At 37.3% G+C, this 22272-nt stretch overlaps 1 protein-coding gene across 1 annotated transcript; it reads left to right on the top strand.

The window, feature by feature from the left end:
• The first annotated feature begins 20771 nt into the window (after positions 1–20771).
• LOC120781332 (piggyBac transposable element-derived protein 1-like) lies at positions 20772–21468 on the top strand. Its single transcript, XM_040113530.1, has 2 exons — positions 20772–21253; positions 21322–21468. Exons 1-2 carry the CDS (start codon positions 20782–20784, stop codon positions 21324–21326), a joined length of 477 nt encoding a protein of 158 aa, XP_039969464.1. The 5' UTR covers positions 20772–20781; the 3' UTR covers positions 21327–21468.
• Positions 21469–22272: the final 804 nt, after the last annotated feature.

The raw sequence follows: 22272 nt of genomic DNA, 5'->3' as shown, positions 1-22272 counted from the left end.
ATTGTCAAAAAAAAATTAAAAGAAAAAGAGACACACACACAAATAAAAATAGTAGAAGCCCAAGTTAAAAATTGCTCCCAAAGCGGGTTCATGCAAATCAAACGCCACTGACAGCAACTGTAGCTGGCCAATGCGCTAGAAGCTTGCAACTTGCATTGAAACAAACATTTTGAATGCGAAGTGAAATAAAGATTGGACTGTCAACACGCTTAGCCAAGTCTAAGGGCCAGCGCGACACATGAGTTGTGCGGCCTGAGGTCGCAATAGTATGAGGTGGAGCGCGGCGTAAGTTGTGCGGCGGACCGTTGCTTCAAAGCGATTTTAAGTAATACTTTGTGTTGAAAGCACGCTTTTTGTACCAAAAATAAACATGGCAACACGCAGCTGTTGGCATCTGCCTCCAAAAGGCGAAAAAGGCGAAGAAAAACAGCCAACAGGCGGAATATGAAATGGGGTGAGTGCGAAAGCAAACGGATTTGCAAAAAAGCAACCAACTTCCATTTGGCAGTGCCACGCGCTGCGCAAATAGATTTTAGTGACTCTGTGCAATGCGTACTTAGAGTGGACCGGAATAGGGGAAATAGTACGACAATGGCCGGCGGCTATAGATTTCATGTCAACATACCAAGTGTAATGAGATTCAGGAAATTGATTTCCTGCTCTTTGGGGGGCGATTATGTATTATATACATTTATGTTGGTTAGGGTGGTGTATTGGATTAAGAGGGGTTCAGGCGGTCGGTCATTGATTTATCATGATCATAATGATCGATTGCTAGTGTCGCGAGTGAGTTCTTTGAGTTGAGCAGTTCGAATCAGCAGCGCGATTGTTCATCTAAAATGATTTATATATTTTGGTAAGGTTTAAGAGTTATCGAGAGGGTATATTTTGATAATTGAAAAGTGGGAGGTCATTTGGTAGCGGCTAAATCCACGGAATAAATTTTGTAACTAAGTTGAATAATAGTTAAATCTGTATCGAAGCAACTTAATCTATACCTATAGAAAAGCTGTTCTTATGGATAGACTTTAACTATGATGAATAGGACAAACATGGATGGATCTAGAAATATATTGTTATCTGCAATGGTTTCTCTCAATCGCAGCAAAGATTCGTTACGGTCGAAGAAAGTTTCATACCAGAGCGAATTCTTTGAGACCTGCAAATATGTGTTTTTCTCCACTAATTTTCTCAAAGTTTAATCGGCGTAGTCCTTAACTTAATAGAAACTGCAAAAAGTACTGAGCAGCAGGTTTTTTAAGAGCTCATAAACATGTTTTAAGAAAGAAATTAATCTATCGAACAAAGTTGTAGTGAAGTCGGAGTTTAGGTATGTATTCCGCACATGAGAAATATTCTCATATTCGGACTCATTTTCCAAGTAAAAAGGAAGTTCTATTGCTCCTCCATAGGAATTAGCAAAGATTCGAGCGTGTGCTAAACAGAAAAATGTCTTTTAAAGGAGTTCAAGAGCTGTTTTGATGCGGCTTAAAATTGGAAACTCCCAGTTCCCAACTTTAACTGTCAGTTAACCTCAAAATAGGAGAAGGCGCTCGCATAAATCTCTACTGAAGTAAGACCTACCAAACCTTTATTATTGTTTTTATTTAGACAACTAACTCGATACACTTGTTTATACCATTGAAACCACGCAACGCCTCCACTTTCATTTGCAGCCAAAAATTTCTGTAACGAACTTGAAAATTAACTCTAATGCATTTAGACATTTATTCATTCATCTCAAAGCAAGTTTGATGTTTTAGATCCAATAAGTTTTACGCCTCAGAACTGCCTGCAACTTTGAACTCCAACCAAGTCGACAAGCGCAGGCGGCAAACGCAGACCAAGAATCTAACCAAAGCTGCAAACAAGCGGCAAAGGTTGGATGAGAAGCGCTAGCTTGAAGTTTCTTCGATTCGTCGACAGCGTTTGACGGTGTGAAAAGAGTTTTCTGCTTTAATTCAACATCTTTTTGCGAAAGTGCAGGAGGGAGAGAGCAGCTGCAGAGTTGCATTAAGCTGCCTGCCAAAGCCCTTAACATACAGAAACACAATGCAAAAAACAACAAAGTACTAATAGAGGCAAGGGAAAAAATAACAACTGAGCAAAAGCAAATAAAAAAAGACAACGCGGCGACAACCATTACTTGGAATGCAACAGTTTTTAGAGACGATCTGCCAGTGTGTAATATGGGAAGTGGCTGTTGTTTGGGAGAAGTCGCGCGCATGCATCAGCAGATGATGTGGAAATATCAAACAAGTTGTTTTCGCATGCAAAAAGGTTTTCAATATTCTTGCTAACACCACGGAGCGGTAATAAAGGCAGCGGCAGGAAACAACTGAGCAAAGATTTCCATAGAAGTGACACGCGCCGGTTTGCGGACCGGAAGGGGAATATTGATGAAGTAGTTTACAGGGGCAGGCGGTTGCCGTTGCATAGACGTGCATCAGAATTACAGGAACTCAATTTAGCGTACTGTTCACAGTTATTTTGATCCCACTACATCCACTGGTATATAGAAAATCAATTTACAGGCAAATGGATAAGCAAGAGACAAGCAACAACATAGCAGCGGTGTTATAAGAGACGGCAGGGGTACGTTGTGTAAGTGAAGAGTGTTGCAAGCGCGTGCAGGAGGAATAATAACAATGACATACTACATGGCTATCATTAGGAGGCACTAAATTCAGAGGAAGAAGGATAAAAGAAAAGTTAGCGAAATAATTGTTGGTGTGGAATTGAGTTAGTACTCGAATCAAAAAAACCCAAATTGAAAATACTCTCGAAAAAGTTAAACAGAGCTATTGCCTCATTTTACTTTTTAGCGCGGTTTTATAGTAATATTTAGTACAAAAGTTTGGGCGACGACGAGATTGCGGGTTAGCTGCAGGTTTTATGGAAGGTGAAATCTTATGATCTTCATTACTACGTCGGCATGGTACAGGATTAAAACTTTGACGGCTAGCTATATTGAAGAAAGTCCTGCTGGAGATAGTTGGAAACGAAACATACTTCCATTACGGTAGAAAGATAAACTGAAGAAATTGTTTTACCTGTCAGCTCGTACCGTTAATATATTATATTCCAATTCCACTTAAAAGCCAGTGTGTTATGATCCGAAAGGCAAGAGCTGAGAACTACCCTTCCGTCCGGGACGCCGTTTCATATAATTGGATCAGAATTTATAATAAATTAAGTAATGGTTTTCAACAAAAATAAATTAATAGAAATTAGTTTGACTCGGTCTGTGAAGGACTAGTGACCCTAGAACGAAGAAGCGGATAATTGAAGAAGTGTATGGAAAGTGATTAAGTGGTCTTTAAATGAATAAAACATGGTTTGGAAGTGTCTTGATTCGGTCTTTCAGAGATCTGAGAAGTTAGGAGGAGTACAGATTAGACTTCAACTACTAATAAGCTAGTAGTTCCATGAGAATAGAAATAAATAACTTTGTACACTCTTTAAAGGTTGAGCTCTACTTAAAAAGAAGTAAATAAACAAAATCTTAACTCGTTCATATTCTGATCATAAAGCTTAGGATGAGTAAGGATTAGATTTTAATACTACCAAGATAGTGGCTGCAGAAAAATGCAAAAATATATGTAGTCCCTCTTTCAGTTTAGAACTTAGAGTTCTGAAGTCATCAGACATGAATGAAGTGAATGAAAGTTGATCGAGTGGCCATTATACTGAATAAAATATAGTGTCTTGACTCCGTCTTTGAAGAACTAGAGAGGTTAAGGTTTCTGCTACTAATGAGATAGCAGATTTGTGTTCTATCTTAGAGTTGAGCTCTACTTAAAAGCAAAGTAGAGAAGTAGTGAATAAAATCTAAACTCGTTCTTATCCCTTTGTTCCTTTTTGAGTTGAGATCTACCTCAAATTAAATAGTTCTAGCTGGGCTCGAAAAACGAAATTCAGCTAAGATACACCCCTGAAACAGCAAATCTCGGCTAACATTGCGTACATTTTATTTCAATCAACACACTTGAAAAGTTTTATATAACGGTGTTGCCGTATTTGCCAACTACTTCAGATATTAAACATATTTACACAAACTCTTGTGTATCTTCAAATTCAATTTTTGCGCTCGGTGCTGCAGGCCGTATGCACACTAATCAAATTTAGACAAACTTTGTGATGGTGAGATTGTATAAAAACCACATACACACAAGTAACATATATGTACGTACATATAATGCAACAATAACAATAATGCATTAAAAAACGACAAACTTTTTATTTTGCACATTTCACCTTATTCGCTTGTAAATTAATAAAGCAAATTAAAGGATAAAAGTTTTTCCCATGTACATGCACTGAGATAGGTTAAAGCACACGCACAGATAAATATGTAGGTATATATGTACATGCACCTGCATAAATGTAACTTGAGCACGATTCTTTCATTCGCACAATTTGCATGGAGCAAATTGATTCAATGAAGCATTTCAAGGCTTGTCGGCGAAAAGTGCAAGCACGGTGAAAAGAGGATGAGTGAGGTGAGGAGCGGCGATGCTATTTTATGTTGGAAGAAGACCACAGCACCGGAAGTTAGCAGTAGGAAGCCAGTCAAGCAGATTGTGGTAGTCAGAAGTTGAAGTGAGTAATCGTTGGCTTTCAAACGCGACGGCCGACGCGTGTGCAAATACAAAAAGGCTGATGCGCCGATTAAGCTTCTATTCAAAGCACATTAAACATACATGTACTCTATGGCTGATAGTATTGTAGCGTCCAAATTATACGTGCTTAGCATTGCCACCCTGTTATACTGGTACTGGTACTGTATGCCTATGCATTTACCTCTGACTTGCTTTGTGCTCTGTGTAGTTCTGCCACCTGTATAGCGAGCGTTGTGTGTGTGTTGATTGCTGCCGCTGTCTCGTAGGTGTTGGCGGAAATTCCATCAGTGCATTCCAGTCGGCAGCACTTTGTCTCTTTGGCGTTGTCGTTGCTGCTTAGTGGCCCTCTTTGTAACGGCGTTTTAACTTTGATTTGCATTTCTACTTTTATAAGACGGTGAGAGAGCATCCTTTAACATTACATTTGTATACAACTTTATAGAAAAATAGTAACGCTTTCGAATATTCAAAGGTTCGTTAGAAAATCTGGCTTCATTGGGTGTAACTTTGCTGCATTTATAAAAACAAACTGTTTCCGACTTTTCATTGCTATTATTTCAATATTTTCTGCTAAAAAGTGTCAAAAATTCTTAAAATTCTAAATATTCCAAATTACTTAAATGATAAACTGTTCTCATTTTATTAATTTTGCTACTGTGAGAAAAAATATTTGTATGCAACTCATATTTGTTTTAACATACTTGTCCTTTTTGTTAAATAAAAACTGTTCCCAATTATTAAAAACTATTGCTTATTTATAATTATTATGGTTTAACGTTTTTGCTAATATATTCGTTAAAATGCTTAATAATTGAGTGTTTCCAATTTAGTAACATGCAATTATAATTGTTACAGCTTTATATGGGGTTTGCTTACAAGTTCATAAAAAGTGCAATCTCTTTTAAAATGGTAAACCATTCTCATTGTTTTTTAAATATATTTCAGTTTACTACTAAGAGAAAAATTATTCTCAATTAATTAATTTTCTTACTGAGAGAATATTAATGCTCTAAGTAAGCTACAGAAATTAAGCCTCAACGCTTTCAATTCCAAAAGTTAAAAAACAAAACTTAAAAATACCTACTTTGAAAAACTATATCACATATTGCAAACACTGTTCTCAGTTTGTTTCTGAAACCAAAAAATAAGGTTTCCGGAACCGTAAGAAGAAAATAGAAAATTAAAATTAGAAATAATTATAATTCGAATAATAATTCGAAAAACTGTTCTCAGTTTAAAACTTTTCCCAAGCATATAGTAAAATTTTTCAGATCAGTCTATTCGGCCACGATATGCAAATTAATAGGTTTTGTTTTTATTAAAAAAAATATGTGAAATAGTATAAGAGAAAAGCATTGATGAAAGTCCAAAAGTCTTTAAATTTAATCGTATAACCTCTTTTTTCCAGGAAATATAATGCATAAATTCAAAATTTTGTTTTAAACAATTGATTAACCTTAATAGAGCATATTGATTAACGAATTTAATTAGGAAGTCTGAGTATGGACACAAAGAACCTTCACATTAGTGGGAAAAGGGTGTACTGCTTGGGTAATGTGAGTAAACTTCAGCCGCCTTAGATTAGGTCCCTGAATAAGAAATAAATGCCTTGGTTTTATTTAGTGAACATACTATATAATATTTTCCTTAGGAGACTTTTGTACCAGATTTACTTTCCTCTCAGTTCTCCGATGCTGGATAGATTGTAAAAAAAGGCACCTTTTGAAGTTATAAACTGAATAGTTAACCCTATTACCTATATTTAGCTTAAATGCTTCACATTTACGTCATTTGATATCTGTTAGTGTTCTCCACAGTTCATCCTGTTTGAAAGTCAACACCACTAAACTTTCTTGCGGTGAAAATGCCGCTCACCTAGCACAAAGGTTTGTCATTTATTCAATTCACTGAGTCAATGCGTTTACGCATCATACTCATCATAACTACATAGATAGTTACTGTAGCAGCACTTATTTCATCTGCACCATATAAATGCTATGTTTCCATACTTGGACCCACACGTGAAATGCACGTAGTGGCTTTTATTTGTGTTTGTACTGAGAGTTAGGTTTTCCAGTAGTCAGTAGCGCTCAAATGTGTCTGTCTGTCTTTCAGTTGCTGGTGACAAAATCCAATTGCGTCACAATCAATTGAATCTAAAGTTGCAAATGCCAATCTGCCACGTCCACAGTCATCGCTGAGTGCTGACGACTCTTATCTGGAAATTGGCGCTTATATGTTTAGATACAATAGTAAAAAAGACCCGCCAACAGGGTTGCCAAGGGTATATAATAAAACCTCATACTATTTGCAGTGTACTTATGAACTGATATTCATAATGGTTCAATAAGTAAAGACACTAGTTGGTAGTAGCGTCTATCTGATGAGGATAGAGTGATTGAGATCAATTAACCCGTCGTGAGTCACTGAGGGTTTAGTTTCTTATGCTCGTCATTAAAATAGGCTCAAAATTCTGTAAGTGATTTTGGCTATGTGTTGCAGCTGATAAACTCTGATTAGCCAGAACTATGGGGCAGTGAAGCCAACTTGTTGAAGCTGGAAGCCATGTAACTAAACTATAGGGTTTGTCCGCAAAGTAATAGGAAGTAAGAGTCGATTTAAAAAAATTTATAGAACCAATCGTAACAGTTTTTTAAAAACTTTCAAAATAGGCTCCTTCTGCATCGATGCAGCGCTGCTAGTGCGGTTTCCAAGCATTGAAGGCATCACGGAAGGCATTCTCCGGAATAGCCTTGAGTGCTGAGGTGCATGCTGCTTGGATACTCTCTGTGGCGAGTGCCACTCGGAAGATTGTCTCTTAGTCTCGGGATTATACTCAAAGATCCATCACTCGTCACCTGTGATAACGTTATTCAAAAATGGGGGTCCCTTTCACACATGTTCAAATTTTCTTGCCACACTTCCACTCGCCGCAATTTCTAGTCATCAGTGAGCATTTTTTGAACCATCTTCGCGCATGATAAATTTAACATCTGGGCAATTAATTGAATACTTAGTCGACGGTCTGATTTCAAAACTTTGCGCACACGAGTCACATTGTCGTTGTTTGTGGAAGTCGCAGGTCTCCCAGCACGGTCTTCATCAGCGACCTCTTCCTGGCCCTCCAAGAATACCTGGTGCCACCGAAACAACTTGCTAAAGCAATATTTTCAATGAATGCTTTCACAACATTCATCATCGTCCGTGGGTAATAAAACAGCACTGCACTTAGAGCCGCATTGCTGTTGAATCAAGGAAAATGTTGATAACGAATAATCGCAGAAGAGTTCTTCAACCACTTTTCGAGGAATATAATTTCTTTTGTGTACAGAATTCGTGGCTTCGTTAGAATACTGAATACCAGAAGAAAGTCAAGCTTTGATTACGGATTAGTCAGAAAGAAGATCTATTCTTCTAAACGGTTTACCATGCATATACATATAGTATGTATTTACTTAGGCTTGTCGACATCGCATCGAAAATGATACGACTTTCGTGATGGAACTGGATTCTTGAGACTACCATCCAACTGATGTCAGTTGCTTCTTAGTCTGGAATAATAAAAAGCCTTAATACAAAAATATTTCGGGAAGCTCTTTTCTGCTGGTATCAAAACGGGGTTCGCAGAAATTGAATCTGATTTGGGCTGTGTGACAGCTGATAATCTTCGATTATACCAGTGAAGCCACAAACTAGACAGATGTTATTTTTCGAGGAAGATTTTCATGCTCTGAAAAACGCTGTTTAGTCATCTAACTTTATACTTTTTATAGAAGTTTGGACTCATTGTATTTACAGGTTTGGTTATCATACCCCATATTCTTATCGAAGCTGGAAGCCAAATAACTAAACTTTAGGGTTTGTCCGGAAAGTAATATGACTGAGTCAATTTAAAAAATTTATTGAACCAATAGCTACAATTTCTCTTTGTCTCGGGATCATACTCAAAGATACATGAGTCGTCACCTGTGATTACGTTATTGAAAAATTGGGGGTCACTTCCACACATGTTCCACATTTCTTGGCACTCTTTCACTCGCCGCAATTTTTCGGTCGTCAGTGAGCACTTTTGGGATCATCTTCGCGCACACTTTGCGCATGTTCAACTGATCCGTCTGAAGAGAGAGTGAATACCTTCGTCCGTGGGTAATAAAGCACCACTGCACTTAGAGCCGCATTGCTGTTGTATCAAGGAAAATGTTGAGATTGAATATTGGTGGAAGAGTTCTTAATCCACTTCCATACCAGAATAACAGAAAAAAGCCCAGCTTTGAATACGGATAAGTCAGAAAGAAGATTTATCCTTCTAAAGCGTTTACCACGCGGTTCTCAAAAATATCGAGTTTTGGTCGCAGTTGCTTTTAGTCTGATATATGGTATGTATTTACTTAGGCTTGTCGACATCGCATCGAAAATGATACGACTTTCGTGAATATATCTTGTCAACAAAACAAGATTTGCATACAACAACTTTTTTCCGATTCAGTTTGTATGGCGGCTATATGCTCTAGTAGACCAATGTCGGCGATTCCGATAAATAAGCAGCTTCTTGAAAATAAATTAATATGTGCAAAATATCCTCTCTATATCTCAAAACTGAGGGACTAGTTTGCGTATGTATATACTTGTACAGGCAGACGGACATGACTAAATCGACTCAGCTCACCGCGCTGATTAGTGTCATGAATTCTCCGACATTACAACTTGGTGCAACAAACTTCTTGATAAATTACATACTTATATCTTAGTTAGAGCATATGTACATACTTATTTTTAATACACTTAACTCTTCTCTAAGGAAGCTTCCGTGGTAATCCCAGTTTAAGATTGCCTCCATGAAAAATTTCAATCTCTCCGAAATAAGTTACATCAATGGCAACTCGGTTGTTATTTCAATATCTCACTTCTTCTGTCTCGCTTTCCACATTTCTCTCTTTCCTTCTATTGAATCATTTCTCTACTGATTTATCTGAGCCATTTCTCCCGCCCCGTCTCACCGAGCTTCATCGCATCAGCTGTGTGCTTATAACTGTTATTGGTTTATACATATTTTATAGTTTTTTACTATTATTATTTATTTAGTTCACACTACGAAAAATATCAACCTAAACTTACCACACATATCAGTGTTGACGCCTCCATCTTGCACCGCTTCAATTCGCTTTATCGATTGGCTTGCGGGATGAGAGAGTGTACTTTGTTGTTTTCTCTAACAACATATTAGTTTGCACTACTTTTGGAGTGTTGATGTAGTATTAGTTGCCTGTACAGAAGGTTGTTTAAAGGTGTTGCTCTCAAATAGTTCGTAACATTGCTTCATGTTGAATTTTTAACGCTTTGCAACACATGAACATGACTCAGCAAAACTTGCGGTGGCAGCGACCGACGCAATCTCTCAGGTCGACGAGGCAACAGCGTAACCATGTGCATCTTACAAGCAGGAAGCAGGGGTAACGTATTGGCAATGAATCGTATCATCAGTTGACATCAACGTGCTTGAAAACACGCTCCGCTTCACAAAGAATTGAGCTGCAAAATTTCGTAAATAAGGATTTATGTGGCAGATGGAAGAGTTAGGGTATGTATGTGAATAATTCTTATTATGAGCATGCTAATTGTTCCTCGGAAGTTGTCTGTCATTAAAACCATTCATCATTTAAATATTTGCGAAAGCTGCACAATTCAACATTCGCAAGTCGTTAAGTCCTGAAAATTAGAAAATATATTTAAAATTGGGGAACTGTTCACATCTTAAAAATGTTGCATTCAATATTCGTTAAGTCAAAAAAATAATTGGATGATTTTTCCATATCTAAAAATATAAGTGTATTCAATATTCCTTACGTCAAAAAAATTAAAATGTAAAATTTAAATTTGTAAAACTGTTCCCACAACAACGACTTTAGGTAAAAAATTATTCTCAAAACTTAATTTTTACAAGTTATTTTGACTGCCAAAATTTTGTTTTACAAAACTTACAAAAATATCATAAGAGTAACTTTAAACTGTGCTCACTCACTTATTTTGGGGATGTTGGCTTTATTTGCTTTAGTAACTTCGACATTAGAAAACTCAATATGATGAAGACTATTTAAATAATTATTCTAATTCAGCAGCAGTTGTTGAGGGTATGCAATTTAAACTAAATAGTATTTTTACTAACTCTTCTCCTAGTTATCGGGTTTTCTTATGGCTTTACTAAATAAAGGTTTTATGTTTGTTAAGCAATTAAAACCAAGGTTATGCGGTTCCTGAGTTTTCTTGTTGGTTTTAAAATAATGAAACATTGTTTGAAACTTTTAATGCTTCGTACTATTTCTATATAATTTTAAGTTTTCTGAAAATAAAATTTAAAGCACAAAATGTTGGTAAAAAAGTAATGACATATGATCATATATACTATGTATGAACACTTATGTTAACGAACGGTAATTTTGATTTACTAATTTGCATACTTTTTATACTCTAGCAACTTGTTGCTACAGAGCATTATAGTTTCGTTCACCTAACGGTTGTACGTACCACCTAAAACTAAACGAGATAGCTAAAGGGTTATATAAGTTAAAAAACGTTTAGTTACTTTTAATAAAAAAATGTTTTCTGGGAGTTATGCTCCTTTATTGAATTGCTTAAGAACTAAAATTTACAATTAATTATACTTAACTCTAGACCTATGTTTGCCGTTGCAAAGGGTACGGAGTTTGCTGACGCTGCGCTTCCCACAGGTTGCCACTACACGTGTCGCGCTCTCAGCGATTTAGTGGTGTCATATTTTATTATTTTGTATCATATGATATTAATGCATCATATGATACTTTTTGAATGTATGGGGTGCTAACTAGTCCCCCCTTGAAATTTAAACGTCCTCGTTTGAATCTTTAGATGTATTGAAAATTTTGTTGAGTCCTTCTATTGCCGGTAGCGACAGTTTATTGGGTTCATCTTCTTTTTGTTTCATCAGAAGATTCTTCCCGAAAATTAGGGCGATGATTATTAAAATTACGTGATGCTGGTTCCGTATTTGAATCTGTTTGCTGCTTCTAACAGACTTACTTCCTTTGTATTGTTGAAGTTAAGCTGTTTCAGCATCTCCAGCGAGAGGAATTCTTCTATCTTGAGTGGTGCGGATGACGGTTGTAGGATGGCTGGTAGTGGTTTACTTGCTGTTCTTTCTTCGCTATAGAACTTTTTCCCGTTGATAGCATATGGTTATGGAAATGTAGATTCGTTGTCTATTAAAATTTCTCCGTTGTATTTATTTAAAAGTAAAATTCCAGGTCCCATTTCCTCTATAGTTGGGATATGCTGGTTTTTGATCTCCGTGCAGTTTGGCAAACGAGTTTTTAAAAGATTAATTATACAAGTATCATTACTTAAATCTACTATATTATTGCTTAAGCATATTTGTAGGGAATTGTATTTCTTACAATAAATTTCTTTTCCATAAATTCCCTTTAAGCAGTTTAAAATTGTATTAAAATTTATCTTATTGATCCTCCCGTTATTTTTTACTGCCCTAATATCTAATGTTTTACAATTTTGGTTATCTACGGTTGGGAGGCTAACAATATAAATTATAATTTTGCCATTAGTTGCAATTTTTATTTCGGAAAATTCGAGTGCTTCGCCTAAATTTACATATGGAATATTGTCATTGTCTTTTACTTGTTTCACAACATTTATTTCTTCATTTGATAAAATAAAAGAATTTATTATGTTGGCCTTTGCCCAATGTATTGCGTATGCAATATTTAAAATTTCTTCCTTAATTATTTCTAATTTATATTTTAGCTGTAAAAATGCTTCAATTTCTAAACTTTTTTCATTTTGCATGGCTTTAATTATATTATTTGTAATATTGGTTATCTCGCTAATTTTGCCAATTGTAAGTTTGTTAATTAATACCTGATTATTGTTATTTTGTAAGACATTATTTATTTTATTTGAAATTATTTCGTAGTCTTCATGGTCAGGACTTCCTGCAATCTATTTCCATGCGCTACCCAGGAAATTTAATGATCTTTTTATTTTTTGTTCTACTTTGAGATTGTTAAGTTGGGCTCTTATCTGTGTTATCAAGTGGGATATGAAGCGATAACTACTAGGTTTTTTGCGGATAGTTTCAGTTTTGATAGTCGCTTCTATGTGGTCAAGTGTGTCTGTATATTTTTCTATGTTAATTTCATGTATTATCCTAAATGTTCATATTTGTAGTCTAGCCGTTCCCTTTTCTATTGTTATTAATTGGGAGTTTGAGTAATCGAGGATCTGTACTTCCGCCAGGCATAGCGGTAATAGTATTCTGAAAAAAATAGCCTTTCTTTTATGCAACGCATTATTTCAATTAATGTAGAGTGGAACCTTTCCACTTGTCCTTTAGCTTGGCTTTTATATGGAGGAGTAGTGTAAACTTCTATTCCTAATTCGTCTTTCATCATAAATTTTAAAGAAGTTGAGTTTAAAGATGGCTCATTTTCGATAACTATTAATTTTTGTACTCCGAAGAAAAATATAATATCTCTTAAAGGTTTTCTGACGTCTTCTATTGCTCTGCTATTTAGGCTTTTTGTTATTGCGTATTTTGAAAATTTATCCAAATCTGTCGTGACTATTTTTCCCTCTGTTAAAAATATATCGATATGGACTGTGTGTCCTGGATATGGTGTTTGGAGTTTCTGCAATTTTCGGTTGATTGGGATGTCTCTCGTACTTATTTTCTTTACAAACGGTGCAGTTGGCTATTACTCGTTTTATTTTATTTAAAATACCTGGAAAATATTTTGTTTCGAGAATTTGTGTTAAATTTTCAGTGGCATTCCTATGTGCTCTTTAATGTTCTTTTAATATGACGTTCTCCTGTTCTTGTTCGTTACTAATATTTTCAACTAATTTTGGGTATATTGACTTTTAATGTTACTAAAATGAGTAGGATAGATATTTTGCATCATACCCATTATCCTTTCTTCTGTATGAATTCCATTATATAAAATTTCTCAAGCGTTTTTGAGAAGCGATAATAAAACTTGGGAATGCGCGAATAAAATGAATAAGCCTAATTGCCTGTCACGAAAATTGCGATAAAAAATTAAGACGCGTGCGGTCGTTTTCAAGGTTTTTAATACAATGATTCAATTATTCCGTTCTTGGAATTGCTTAGCCTAAATCTTAAAACTAACGGCTTAAGCTAGTGGTAATGTAAATACAAGGGGTAAGTAATTATCTTTCGTCAAATATTGTAATAGATGAATTAAGGTAAGTAATAAATGAAGGTAATATAAATGTATTATTAAGGTAAGTATGCTATTTTGTACAATTCAATATTTATAAGTTCAATTTCATAAGTTCTAATAATAATTTTATATCTCATTTTTCTAATTTAGATTTAGATTTACAAAAGATGTCGCTCGGCGCAACACCGGCCACCTTGACAGGATCAGGTTCCTTCAACATCCATTGGAAGTAAGGCTAATTTGTGTATGGGGCGCTTAATCGTGCCCGCCTTCTTTGTTATGTCTGCGAATCGCACCTTGCCGTCTTGCCCTTCGACGGTTGCGACGACTCGTCTTATTACCCACTGCTACGTTGGTGTGTTGTCTCCGTGTACGAGGACGAGATCGCCGTGCTGCAGATTCCGTTTCGGGTGTAACCATTTGGTGCGCTCCTGAAGACCCGTCAGGTATGTTTTCGACCACTGTCGCCAAAACTGTTGCTTGAGACAGCAAAGAAGTTGCCAACTCTCGCAGCAATGAATTGGGTCCATTGCTACCTGTGCTGGTGGGAGTGATCGCAGGGAGCACCCTATTAAGAAATGCGCCGGAGTTAACGCTTCGCCGTCGTTGGGGTCTTGGTTCAGAGGTGTTAGGGGCCGAGAATTGAGGATTGCTTCCACTTCGGCCAGCAGTGTTGATAGCTCCTCTACCGTGAGGAGCACGTTGCCGATTGCGCGAACGATAAGATGTTTGGCGGACTTCACCGCGGCCTCCCATAATCCGCCGAAGTGCGGCGCCCGCGGTGGTATAAAGGTGAAGCTGAACCCTTCGTCTGCGGCGAATCCCTTCAGTTCCGTTGCCTGGGCCAGAAACGCCTCTTTCAGCTCGCGCAGTTTGCGATCGGCGCCGACGAAGTTGGTTGCGTTCTCGCTGAACATTTTCTGGGGCATTCCTCGGCGACCAATGAACCTTTTTAGGGCGAAAATAAATGAATTAGTTGACAGGTCTGCAAAAACGGGTTGAGTTTTTGCAAGTTTGCGGGTAGGGTGGTGCCTTATGCAATTTTTGAATAACATCCGAAAATTCGGAATGTTGGACCACCTGTGCAATTTTTAGAAAGCTCAAGTTTAGCTCTTCTGAAGTCAGATCTTGGCCCCTGGGGGCTTTTGGTGCTCGATTGATCCATCGTAATATATATGCGACCACACGAAGCAATTTTTTATGAGAAGAGAATTTTTCAATGAGGTCCAATATTGAATTTTTCTCAACAGTCGAAATTAATGTAAATGTAGTTTTCTTCTTCTCTAATGTTTCGTCTTCTGGTGAGAGCTGGAAGTGGTTATTAATTGGCCATAATGCAGGGTCTTCTAGGAGGAACTGTGGACCGCCAAACCATATTGAATTATTCAATTCGTCCACGTTACAACCCCGAGACACTTGATCCGCAGGATTTTGTTTCGTTGGCACATGTCGCCAATGTACTTTGTCAGTCAACTCGGGGATTTCGGACACTCTGTTTGCGACGAAGGTTTGTAGTGAAGATGGATGTGTTTTAATCCAATGTAAAACGATTTCAGAGTCTGTCCAAAATGTAATATTTTCGAAATGTCGACTCTTGACCATAATTTCGAAAGAAGATGTGCTGCCGAGAGCTCAAGACGCGGAAGAGATTTGGTCTTCAGCGAAGCCACTCTAGACTTTGCAGTAAGCAGCATGCATTTGATACCACTAGCAGATTGGCGTCGTATCCATATGCAGCATCCGTACGCCCTTATTGAGGCGTCGGAGAAGCCATGTATTTGGCAGATGGCACTCGACTCAACGTTTACGTAACGAGGAATGCTTATCGATGAGAGCTGCATTAGGTTGGCTTTAAAGTTCTGCCAGCTAGTGTCAAGACGCAATGGAATCGACTCATCCCAATCTAGTTTATGGATCCAAAGCTCTTGTAATAAGATTTTTGCTTTGGTAACTAGTGGGGCTAGTAATCCAAGAGGATCAAAAAGGCGAGCAGAAACTGACAATATGTTTCGTTTAGTGGCTCGCAGATCATTAAAATTGTCATCTAAAACAAATCGAAACAAATCCTCTTTCGGCAACTAATGGATTCCTAACGGTTTAGTGGAGCTTTTGTCATTGAAGCTTAATGACTTTTCAGTGCAATCACTGTCGAAAAATTAAGGGTGGTTCGAAAACCATTTCGTTAAGGTGAATCCGGCCGAGTTTAATATTTGAATTACCTCACTTCTCAAAAGATCTAGAGACTCAAAACTTTCGGACCCTGTTAATAAATCATCAACATAAAAGTCTCTTTTGGTGGCCAATGAACCGAGTGGATATTTCATTGTATTAGCATGCGAGAAATGGAGCAGGCGCAGAGCCGTATGTTACGGTGTTAAGACGAAACATTTGTATTTGCTCTGAAGGATGCTCTGTCCACACAATAAGTTGACAATTTCTGTCTTCTTCATGCATAATTATTTGACGGTACATTTTAGTAATGTCCGCTGTTATTGCAAACTTATGTAAGCGAAAACGAAGAAGAGTTGAATATAATTCTTCTTGGATGGTTGGACCTACCATCAAAAGTTCATTCAAAGCTATTTGAGTTGAAGATCGACTCGAAGCATCAAAGACAACACGTAATTTGGTTGTTGTCCTCTCGGGCCTTAAAACGCATTGATGCGGAATGAAGTAGTGTGGCCCACTCGGGAGCTTATTGTTCGTTGGGCTCATGTGACCCAATGCTCTATATTCATTCATAAAGTCCAGATACATTTTGCGAAGTTCTGGATCTTTTAATGTTCTTCTCTCCAGGGCCTGAAACCGCCGAACTGCAGTAACTTACGGTCTGCTTTAAATGGCATTCTGACTTGAAGCCGTCCTGAAGGTAATACTTGAGTTGTATTTACGAAAAAATGTTCACACTCTTGTTGCTCTGGTGTGAATTTGATGCCATTTGATTCTGAAGGTAATTCTTCAAGAGTCCAAAATTTTTGGACTACTGAATCTATTGACGTAAAGTCTTCTTCAGCTTGGCATAATGTGCTATGTAATCTGGGAGGAGAACTTATATTACTGGAGTATTTGCCAGATACAATCCATCCTAAAAGGGTTTTCTGAAGAGTTGGTTGGTTAGGACCATTTTTAATTTGACCAACAGCTAAAAGATCGAAAAATGTTTCAGCACCCAATAGCATATCATATATTATGGGTCCGCCAATTCAATATTGTGCGGAATTTTCTAGCCACTAACATTGATGTTATGGTCTGGATGATTTGCCGAAATGCATCGTATTACCCAGAATTCCGCCGAAAATTAAAAATATTAACCCGCGACTTGACAAATGCAGTTAGTTTTGACCCCACTTTTGTATTGGAATTGCCAATTCCTATCACGCTTAATGTTTTGTGCTGACGACGAATCCGCAACTTCTGTGTCAAGTCCTCCGTCATAAAGTTGACCTGGGAGCCTGAGTCCAGCAAAGCTCTCGCAGGCAGGTAATCTCCACAGCTTGTCCTTACTAAAATTACTGCTGTTGCCAACATTACCCGATCCGGCATACTCGCAGTATGCAAGGCATGTGTGGTGGATGGTTGCGGATGAGGTGCAGCGGGGAAGAAGACTGGATCCTGGTGCAGCAATGTGTGATGCGATCGATTGCACACACGACATCGATCCGCTCTTCACTTAGAGACCGTGTGCCCCTTACGCAAACAATTTATGCATAAGGGCATCGATTTCACGAACTCGAACCTCTGCTGCACCGGAAGCGCTTTGAAAGTGGGGCAGGCAGTTAGATGGTGATCCCTCGATTTGCCCTGTTGACAAAGAGACTGCCTCGTATTTGCTGCAACTAGCGCCGCTTTGGTCCTGTCCATCTGTTGTTGCTTTCCATGACTCGTACTGCCTGTTGGTATGGGCTTCGTCCTTGAGTATGATGATCCTTCCGCTGATAGCTGCTGGTATCGTCGATTTAGGGTGGCTTCACAGTCCTTCCACAGTGGCAGTTTGTCATAGTCCAGCGCTTCTACCCATTTGGATCGGGTGGCAGGGTCAACCTTTGTCATTACTAAATGTATGATTATTCCGTTCGTTATTTGTTTTTCATCGCCCAGCAATAGCAATGAATCATATACCGCTGACACTTCGTCAATCATTGAACGCAGGGAATGCGCAGAAGACTTTGGGATTGTTGGCAGCTCAAAAAGTTTAGATATTGTATTGAAAAATATCAAACATTTATTATCATAAACTTTTTGAGACTTGCCAACGCCTTCGGATAATTTTCATCCGACATCTGAAACGCCTTAACTGTTCCCAGAGCCTCTCCAGATAGACAATTTACCAAATGGTTAAATTTTTCTATATCTGGGATATTTGGATCATTATGAACCAAGCTCTCAAACAAACTCATAAAATTTTTAAAGTCTGAATATTCTCCCTTGAATTTCGGCAAATTCATTTTAGGGAGCCTTGAGCTGTGAGAAGCTACGAAAGATGTTTCGGCAAATGTATTTTTATTTTTTGTTAAAATTGACTTAATTATGGACTTCGTTTCAACAATTATGTCCTCTAACTCCCCTCGGGCTATGTCGTCTTCATCAATTTCTTCAATCTTTGATTGGCATTTCATTAATTTTTCACTGTGTGAATTTAATATATCTAGACGGCATTCCAATTCTATTGGATCGGAAAATGTCCAATTTTCGAAAATTGACAAAAATTGCGAAAAAACGACCGATAATTGCAAACGCTTATCGAAAAAATTGCGAGAAAACGTGATAATTTAAATTTGCAATTAATAATTGTTCACCTTTATTTCACAATAAAGGGCTACCGCAAAATCCCAGAATCCCTTGTTCACTTTGAATTCGTATATGTAAATCACAATATACGTAATAATAAGTATATGTATGTATATATAGTACCTATATATACTAGGGCGGGTCGATTTAAAAATCGCCCATGGATCTATGAAAATCATATTCTAGGGATCAAAATAGGAAACTTTGCCGAAGGAACCACACCTCTAAAACGAATTTTGATGTCCCCCAATTTGGGTCGAACTTTTGGGTAGGGGTAAATTTTGAAAAATCCCACTTTGACCCATTTAGAGTGCTCCTATCGAGTCCAAATGTATGACCGACCCCCACTAACTTTGGACGGCCGATCCACCCATGCCAGTGGCACACCCCCTGGAACTCCCCTGGGGGTTCCCCATACAATCATTTCAAAAAAATCACCATTTTTGGCCTTTACATGAAAAAATCAAAATGGCTATGTTTTTCCTTTATTTTTATTTATGTATTTATTTATAATAATATCTATTTTTTCTTTTAAGAAATTTATTTAGTAAGAACATACTTATGTAAATGAAAAAATTAATTTAAGTGAGTTATAGAAAAGAAACTAAAAAAAATTATTGTTTGAAGTCTTTTTTACTTTGAAGTCTGGGCAATTTCGCACGGCTCTCTAATGTCGTCGCCATAACAGCCTCTACATTTTCCGGTATAACCCGTTTGGAAACGTTAGCTAGCAATTGAACATGTCGTTCCGTTCCCTGTATGTGTGATGGAATTTTTGGATCATTAAACGGTGGATCATCTTGATTTAAATATTCTTTCAATATATCGTACGGAATGCTTCGCGTGAATGGTAGTTCAAATACGATATTTATATCATTCAAATTGATCATTTCCGTATAACTTGTGCAATTAAAGTTTATATCTGGTTTTTTATAAACTCTAAGTTCCATTGGCTCGTCAACATCGGTTCGATAGAGTAGAATTTTCTTGATGGCACAGTCGCGCTTTTCTTTCCTATCATCAAACAACATTGATAACAAGATATTTGTGGGCCAGTGTTTGTTGGCTCACCGTCAGTGCATATTCCAATTAATGTATCCAGTGATATATTTTTATCGTTGAAAAAACCATTTAATTTAGTTGTTTTGTATTCAGTGGTTTCATGTTCCAGTCTTACGTAACCAATCAATTCAGAATTGGATTCTCTCAATATAACAAGATGAGGTTCTTTTACCATCCTAGTATGATACTTCTCATCAATTTTATCTATCGTTAAAGTATCATCTTTTCTACCATCGAATGAAAACGCTAACAAATTGGTATCATCTAACCGTTGTCTGCATTTCTCTTTTTCTCTGCGAACTTTCGATTTATTCATGATGAGAGGTTTCCCATGCTTATCTTTAATTTTAACCCTCTCATGCCCGATGTTGCGTATATGCAACATTGGGTTTATGAGCGTTTAAGTACCGCTATTTTAGATATTTTTCTTAGAACCTTTCGCAAAAATATAGCCTCATGTGTTGTTAAAGCTTACAGCTAATTAGTTCGTAGTCAGCTGCGCACGTGTTCAGTTGGTAGCCATTCTCCCGAGAGCAAAGTTGACAAATTAATTTTTCAAAAAAACGTTGTTTTAAAAAAGTGTCAAAAAACATTAATATAATTAATTCATCGAAAAACCAAGTTCAACAAATAAATAAAGAAAGGTAAGAGAGTAATTTAAAAAAACCGGCATGAAAATTTTATTTAGTTTGTCTGTAATAATTTTGTAAATGTCGTGTTGCGTATATGCAACATTGGTCTATTGTGGTAATTTTCGAAAAATAAAACTTTTTTTGTATGCACAATCTAAGTTGCGCCCAAAAGGTCTGACTCAAGCTGAGATTGAAAAATTTGCCAACTTTGATTGGGATGATTCGGCTGACGAGGAAAGTGAAGAAGAAGAAGATCGAAATATGGACGAAATTATAGAAGAAACTTTGAAAAATTTGGATAACCGAGCTGAAAATGTGGAAGTTGGTTTGATTGACCAATTTATTAGAAGCGAAAATGATGGAGATTTGAATGAAAATGAAAACGTTGTACAAGAGGTGATGGAAAATATTGATTTGAAGAGTTTGAAGTGGAGGAGTGCAGAGTTTATGGAAAGCGAGACCACTTGGAAAAGTGAATTATGCAGCAATGAGGTGAAAACCCCCATAGAATATTTTAGTACTTTCTTTGCGGATGAACTGTGGCAGAAAATATGCGAGGAAACGAATTTATATGCCATACAAACGAAGGGCATAGAATTGAAATGCACTGTGCCTGAAATAAAAAGGTTTGTTGGCATACTTCTTTACCTTGCAGTTGTGAAAATACCAGCTTATAGAATGGCGTGGGTGGCCAATTTCAAACTAGCGGCCGTTGCAAATGCATTACCGAGAAATAGATTCGAACCAATTAAACAGTTTTTCCGTTTGAACGATAATTCTAAACAGCCTCAGAAGAGAACACCTGAATATGACAAGTTGTACAAGGTTCGGCCTCTGTTGGACGCCATAAAAAAAAAATGCAATGAAATTTCGCAAGAAGAATTCCAAAGTATAGATGAGCAAATGATTGCATATAAAGGTAACTTATTATTTGTGAATACATTTCTGAATAACACAATAGTACATTCTTTTCTTAGGTCAACATAGTTTGAAACAATATCTTCCAATGAAGCCCCACAAGTGGGGTTTCAAAATGTTTACGAGAGCTGGTGTATCTGGAATTATATATGATTTTACTCTGTACATTGGAGAAGGAACGTGCAAGACTTATGGCTTGGGTATTTCATCAGATATCGTGCTATTTTTATCATCCAATTTGCCAGTAAACAAAATTTCAAACTGTTTTTTGACAATTGGTTTTCGTCAATAAGCTTGATGATTGCTCTGAAAGAAAAAGGCATATTGGCCGTTAGTACAATTAGAAGCAACCGATTGAAAAATTGTGCTCTAATCAGTGAGAAAGACCTTCAAAAACGAGGACGAGGATCAAGCGATTTCAAATATGAAGCAACACACAACTTGATTGCTTGTCGTTGGTATGATAATAAAAGCGTACAATTAGTTTCAAATTATGCAGGTAAGAACCCCATGAGTGAATGCAACAGATGGTGCCGCAAAGAGAAGAAGTTTATAACTATACCTCGTCCAGGAATAGTTGAATGTTACAACAAACACATGGGAGGGGTTGATCTTGCGGACATGCTGCTTGAATTGTACAAAATCAACCACCGCTCAAATAAATGGTACATGCGTATAGTATACTGGTGCATAAATTCAAGTTAAGTAAACAGTTGGTTGTTGTACCGCAGAGACATCACACATACAGACGGCGAATTGAAGCACATGCCGCTCATAAATTTCCAATTGGATGTTGCTTCCGAGCTTTTGAACGCAAGTCAAACTACAGTTGTCGCCAAAAAGAGAGGTCGTCCATCATCACTCCTTTTGACAATGAATTCATCCCCATCATCACCAGCTCCATCACCACCAGCTCCATCATCACCAGCTCCATCATCACCAGCTCCTTCTACGGGCTCCGAATCAAACCCCTGTAAAAGAGCTTATGTTGCAGACCCAGCAAATTCAATACGACTTGAT

The sequence above is a fragment of the Bactrocera tryoni genome, unplaced genomic scaffold (genome assembly GCF_016617805.1).
Source record: "Bactrocera tryoni isolate S06 unplaced genomic scaffold, CSIRO_BtryS06_freeze2 scaffold_621, whole genome shotgun sequence".
NCBI lineage: Eukaryota > Metazoa > Arthropoda > Insecta > Diptera > Tephritidae > Bactrocera > Bactrocera tryoni.
Note: the sequence above shows the minus strand (reverse complement) of the source record. Positions and strands in the feature narration are given on the sequence as shown.

Bases quoted from the DNA above. Each gene is read 5' to 3' on its own strand.
- LOC120781332 (XM_040113530.1), top strand. From the start codon at position 20,782: ATGGAAAGCGAGACCACTTGGAAAAGTGAATTATGCAGCAATGAGGTG.